Source organism: Ceratina calcarata, unplaced genomic scaffold, assembly GCF_001652005.2.
Source record: "Ceratina calcarata isolate Rehan_Ccalc_2016 unplaced genomic scaffold, ASM165200v1 scaffold1446, whole genome shotgun sequence".
Lineage (NCBI taxonomy): Eukaryota > Metazoa > Arthropoda > Insecta > Hymenoptera > Apidae > Ceratina > Ceratina calcarata.
In genome coordinates, this window is record NW_017135620.1 from 1 (window position 1) to 6,540 (window position 6,540).

The following is a 6,540-nucleotide window of genomic DNA, read 5'->3' on the forward strand; positions in this document are numbered from 1 at the left end:
GCATTCCATTAATGAAAGTCGCGTTTAGGTAATCAGTCTCTAAATGATCGATGTGCTCATCGATGATCTCGCAGGATGACAGATTTTTCATTAAGCTTTCAAAATCGACGCCATTAATAGTTTTAGCTACGATCTTATTAGCAGTTATATTGTCGACGATTAAATTCTCGAAAACAACGTTCTTCAATGTTTCGTTTAATTTCCGATGGAACTCATCGTACGAAGTATCATTGTTTATAGTATTGAAAGTCAGTTCGTCTACGATGATTGGATGCTTGAATATCAGAATTTTTTCTAAACAATTATCAGCATTTTTATTCTCTTCGAAGAATGCTTCGAACTTCTCAACGGCTCCGGAAATGACGTTTCCAAAAGTGACGTTCGCCAATATTTTATTTAAATCTGAAATAAAATAATATAAAATTCTCAGGACAATTAATTATTATTATTATTGATAATATAAATTGATTTTTACTTGGGAACGTCTGTTCTGTATCGTAAGTCACGAATTCTTCTATCAAATGCCCATTAATCATGCCGGATGTAATAGTAACGTCGGACTTCATCTCGACCTTGCCTAGGAACGTCTTAGTCCCTGTGATCTCAACGTTCTCCTCGGTTTTTAATAACAAATCATTCAAATTGAGTAATTTTTTATCCATAAATAGCGTATCGAACGTGACATCGCCGGAGACTGTCAAATTTATGAACCTGATGTCAGACGAAATCTTATTCGTCTCGTTCAACAACAGGTAACCCGTTTGATTAAATCCTTCCATCTCGCAATCCATCTATAATTATCCAAACTCTTGAAAATGTAACATATTTAAATATAAATCACGTGACATACCCTTAACTCTTCATCAATTGTTAAATTCTCGAAGGAAATCGATTTCAATACATTATGCTTATCTAGGATTACGTATTCATCAAAATCTAAACCATTTAGGGTTTTCACGTCCTCTAAACGTGAAGTTATTAACGTGTTGAACGTCTTTAATCCAGTTACAATCGCCTCGCCATTTTTATGGGCCAGGACGAAGTCTTCTGGGTATTTTAGGCCATTTATTTGATTTAAATCGAAGGTGTCTGTGGTCAGGATCTGAAAAAATAATATAGATTTATTCTATTTTAATTATAAAAATTTTATGTGAATTCTAAATCAAGAATGATTATGCAAATTCATTTTTTTTTATCTTCTCATTGAAGCTTACCCCTTCGATGACAGTGTTTCCAGGAATGACTTTAGGCTCGTCTTTCCATACGATGTCTCTCATCAAAATCTTCCAATCAATCCCGTTGATGTTCTCGAAGGAAATATCTCCATTCACTTCCACTTTATTTATTTCACTAAAGTTCACATGACGATAATCTTTTATAGCGTCGCTGAACAGAATATCTTTAAATGGGATACCATTCACGGAATACACCGTGAGATTCTCAGCTTGAATGAAATCGAAAGTCTCTTCAATCGTAGTAGAATCATCGTGGGACGAGGAATCGTTCATGCTAACGTCATTAATGAACTCTGCAGTTAAATTCTCGACTGTCAGACTTCCAGCGAAATTTATATTCCCAAATATTTCTACATCCGAATCGAAATCCAACTGATTCGCTTTAGCCAAATTCGAATCAATTTCAATCAGTTTTTGCTTTACACTCTTTAATCGTTTCTCAAAATTGTCTATGTCGAATCCCACGTCTTCGGGTGTTAAATTCGCGTTGCCTATAGTGATCTGGCCATAAGATACGTTTTTAGAAAAGGTTGCATTTGTCACGTCTGCTACGCTAATATTCCAGAATCCGGTGACTGGGTTTTTCAAGTAACTTTTCTCGATACGAGCTTCTGTCTCGTTAAGAATTCTGTCTTGATGATTCAACGTTTCCTGAAGAAATGACAAATATTTTAATACTTAAAGATGTTCTGTCAGTACTTGAAAAACTTACTTCTAGTAAACTTTGCAAGAGCAACAGTCTCTGTGTAGAATATTGGACAGGGTGTATAACATCTTTCAACTGAGTGTGAATTTTCACCAATTGATTGCCGTGCATGAAACCGTATTTTGGAATTGGTATAATTTTAGAAAGATCGAACTGATCGAGATTCTTATTTGGCAAATGAGTTCCCTTAAAACTGAAACCTTGCCAGGTCAGAGCGAGCACAGTAGAATTTTTTAATTGCATCAACAATAAAGATTCCTCTCTATAGGAATCTGGTCTTATACTCTCGATCCAAGCAATTTCTGGATAATCTGTGATAAGCATAATCACATCGAATGAAATATAAAAATTGTAAATATTAATATTTCAATCTATTCATACCGAAATTAGATTCAGATTCTGTGTTGAATTCGAACTCGTCGTTCACGAAGTGGAACAGGCCAGCTTCCGGGCCAGATATTGCCAGGAACGAAAGGTATCCACTTTCGAAACAGACGAAATTGCTTAAATTATACGATTTTATGCTCTGCAATTCGCGGAAACTACTCCCTTCGGTAACGTTCCGATCTTCATAAAATAAAACGTGGTTCGAGCCTTGAACAGCGAGTGATGCGGTTTCGTGAATAGGACAAACTTGAATTCTGTCTGTTTTCAATTTCGGAATTTCATCGTACAGCCTGTGATGAAATAAATGAATTAAAATGTCGATATAAAATATAAAAAAGTTCATCGAATTGTTAAATTAATTACCAAAATAAATTAATACTCTTAGGAAAATTAATATAAAAACCATAGACGTCAATGGCTGAGTATCGTGCACCAAAATTAATCTCTTCATCATTTAACAATAATAATTGATAGGATTTTTCACGTTGGATGAACTGTATATCTTTTATACGTTTCAATACTGGCCAAGTCCAGAAATGTTTGAACACATTTTTATCTTCTAGCTTGTACCATTGCAAAGTGGTCGCGTTTCTCGATTCCACGCATAAAACTATCAAATGCATTTCCGGTTGCAGGCTGACTGCTCTGTACGATATTATATTGCCTTCTGCGTCGAAGCTCGAGGAATACGTTATGCAAATTTTATCTAAGTCCACTTCGTAGAAATAAAGCGTGGACTCCTCTGCACGAAACAAATAATCGCTGCCGATTATATTCAAATATTGCCATTTCGTTTCTGTTTTCGGTAGATCTATGAATTCGTGGATAGACACGTCTGTCACGACGAGTTCTGAAAATTATTTTCTTGAATTTGTATTAATTCATGAAATTATTATTGCAAAATTTAGGATCTGATTTTGTACCCTCTCGATTTCCAGCGCCGGTGTTGAACTCGTATTCCATCCAAATATTCGATACATCCTCGACGTCCCGTTTAATTCGCGACGAGACGATTTCTTCGATCAATTTTTCGACGTCCAAGCAAATCGTGTATTTCACAGAAATTAGAAAAATAAATAGGAGAATGGTGGAAACCTGAATTGACCGGTTCATCTCGGAAAGTAGAACTCGTACCGCTCGCTCGTCGAACGGAAAATATTTTGATCAGCTAATCGTATCACTTCGCGCAGTGGTTCTCCAAATGTTTGTGAAACATCGTATTATTTGATCGCTCTTGAACTTTCTTCTCTTGGACAGTTTAGCAGTCGATTGGTTTCTCGGTTTCATTCGTCTACGCTAATTGGACACTTTCACGAGTATGTGGGTCAAATGATATCCGTCGCCCGTTTTCCACGCAGGAAACGCTTTATTAAGTCAACGTTATAATAAAAAAACAAAAACAACGTGCAGAAATAACGTGTTACCAAACCAGTGACGTAACGATTACCCCGGTGTCTTATCTCGCCTCGGAACGATCGAAGCATCTATTTTCGTAAACCCATCACTTATCCTTAACAATATAATAAATCTACGTCTATGTACATATTTTATTCGAATTGATAATCCTTTTGATTCTGAATATCGCGACGGGAAGTTCGATTCCTACGGGACAGTCACCGGTAGGAATCTCGATCGGTCGCCGACTTTCGGCTGGAACCTCAGATTTATCTTCTCCTTTTCATCCTCGCCGACCTCGAGGAACGTGTTCCAGTCCACCAGGAAGTACAATCCGCTCTTCCTCCGTGGTGGTAGCGACGTGTCCGGTGCCTTGGTCGTTCCACCGAAGGACTCTTCCAAAGCCATCAGATTGGAGGAGCTCTTGGAGGAAGTCGTGGAGGAGTCGACGCCAGAATTTAATTGATCCGACGCGGCTCTCGCGGAATCTGTCGTTGTCGGGCTTAACGTCGTTTCGCCGGCCGGTTCTGTTGACAAGTTCCATTCATGAATCGGTTCGAAGCCGACTTGTTTCAAGCGCGTAATGAGGTTCAGAATTGCACTTTGAGTCCGAAGAATTTTTAATGCATAGAGATTGCGACAGTCACAGAGAGGAATGAATGTTATACAATGAGGGTTACAGAGATTTGTTAGGATCACCATAAATTATGTCTGGCTCTCGATTTCTCGGCGACATTAGTCACAGTGTTATTAGTATTACAAATAAGATTCTCACAATTAGCAAAGTTAGACGCGGGTAGAAAGTCGTTGGCTCCAGGTCGATCCGGAGTTTCCATCGATCTTTCCCAGAGATTGTCCTTTTCAGGGAAGATCGCTCTTTCTTCGCATGAAAGTAAAATTCGACGTAGAAATCGACGTGTTAGAAAACGGCGATTAATTAAGGGAGATAATGAATGGCTGCGTTCTTACGAATATGCGAAGGACGTACAACAATGAGAGGAAACGCAATTTGTTACAACTTACAGAATTAGTGAAGATAACCAGCAGACTGCGGATTTTATTCATTCAGAATTTATGTGTAAATGTATAAGAAATGTACATTTTCGAGAAGTAAAAGAAATATCAATTTATATATCATTTTTTAATTATTCTGATTTTATGGAATTACAAGAAAATTTTCAGAAATTATGAATATTTATAATTAATATTTTATTTTATATAAAGATCCGCAGTTTGATGATGAGATCCTCTGAACCAGGGCTAACGAACTCCACTATTGAGCTGCCCTACTATTTCGACTTGAACTGACGATAAACAGCAAACTTGGTACTTAGAATAAAACACGAAATTAAACTTCCGTGGAAACTCCTAAGTATACTTTTAACGATCGGAGTTGAACTTATTAAAGTGCTTCCCTTATTTCATTTAAAAAATGAGGATTGCAGAAAAATTTATGATTGAATTTTTTAATCGGATTTAATTAAGAAAATTATTTAATTAGCTTGATTGAAAGGAATTCGAATTATTCGATTGAATTTTAATCTTTAATTAGAAAAGTTTAATCGTTATTTGTTATTAAAATTAAGAAATCTGCAACTTTGATAGAGATAGAGAGTAAAGCACCAGTAGTTGAAAAGCGATGAGATACGATGCCCCACTATCATTCATGAATAGTAAACAGCCATAGAAGGAAGAGGAGAAACCCCAGGGAAAACTGTAGGGTCAAAAGCTCTAAATGACTTACGAGCTTCTATACAATTTAGTTCTTCACTCCAAACCTATTATACATATTGATTAGTAGACTCTGAAATCTTGTTAATACTCGAATAATCGTTCCAACCAAGAATTCCGAGCCACCCAAAACATACATCATAAGTTTTTTAATACCAGTAGTCGTGGTCTGTCCCTCGTCTCCTGTAGTAGTCGTTTCACTCTTCTCTTCATCCTCCTGTCGTTTAACTTCGTTTCGAGTATCCTCTTCGTACGTCTTGAAAATCTCTTCAAGTTTCACGGGATCTGGTCCTTCTTTCAAAACTTTTGTCGACTGTAATAAATCACTGGCTGCTTGTTTAACGTTCTGAATACCAGCCTTGCCTTCTTGCATTAATTTCACAGTATCCAATAGTTCATTGATTTTATTTTTCTGTTCTTCGTCTTGCACTTTGGCTTCGTGAGGTTTGAACACATGGAACTTGGACGAATCCGTGGATTTCACATCTTCCACAGTCTTCCTCTTCCTAGAAATTAATCCGATGTTCTCTAGAATTCCTCGCATGTTATCTGGCACTACTTCGATCAGAGACGGCATTTCAGTCGTCGGTCTCATAGACTTCTGTTTCCTGTTATCACCGATCAGTCCGAAACTCGCCAGGAACTCTTTCAATCCTTCGTCCTTCACATTAGAAGTCGGTAGGGGTTTGAAATTCGTATAAGAATTCAAATTAATTGTCGTTCTCTGAGTGGTACTCGTAGATTTATCCAAATCCGAAGTCTGCAGACCGAACTTCTTAAACAGCAATTGGACATCCCGACTTAGATTATCCACCCCTTTTTTTATCTCAGATCCAGGAGGTCCAACGTTCTGATCGACGATGGACATGGAATCAGTCGTGACAGGTGTCAAACTTGTACTACGAATATTGTTTAATTCTAAAATATCTTTATTCTTCTTATAAACGTCTTCCACGTTGCTGTTGTTGTCTGGTCGTAATCCGATGGAAGCTAACAAGTCCATCACTTCTGGTCTCATCGGCATTGAAGTGGTGCTGGTGCTTGTAGCTTGGCGAAATCCTGCAGAATTCAGGGAATACGTGGAAC

The 6,540-nt window shown here is 37.5% G+C and overlaps 2 protein-coding genes across 2 annotated transcripts; both read right to left on the minus strand.

Annotated features, from left to right (window-relative positions):
• Positions 1-130: 130 nt before the first annotated feature.
• LOC108630960 (female sterile (1) Nasrat) lies at positions 131-3,291 on the minus strand (the record flags this gene model as incomplete). The annotated part of the gene is made up of 8 exons (XM_018034570.1): positions 3,252-3,291; positions 2,899-3,178; positions 2,323-2,618; positions 1,948-2,252; positions 1,215-1,886; positions 851-1,102; positions 476-791; positions 131-402 (listed from the first exon to the last, which is right to left on the minus strand). Coding segments are annotated over exons 1-8 (2,433 nt in total), but the record flags the coding sequence as incomplete, so codon positions are not given.
• A 383-nt stretch (positions 3,292-3,674) lies between these two features.
• LOC108630969 (uncharacterized) lies at positions 3,675-6,532 on the minus strand (the record flags this gene model as incomplete). Its single annotated transcript, XM_018034581.2, has 2 exons — positions 3,675-4,250; positions 5,611-6,532. Coding segments are annotated over 2 exons (1,242 nt in total), but the record flags the coding sequence as incomplete, so codon positions are not given.
• Between the last annotated feature and the right edge of the window lie 8 nt (positions 6,533-6,540).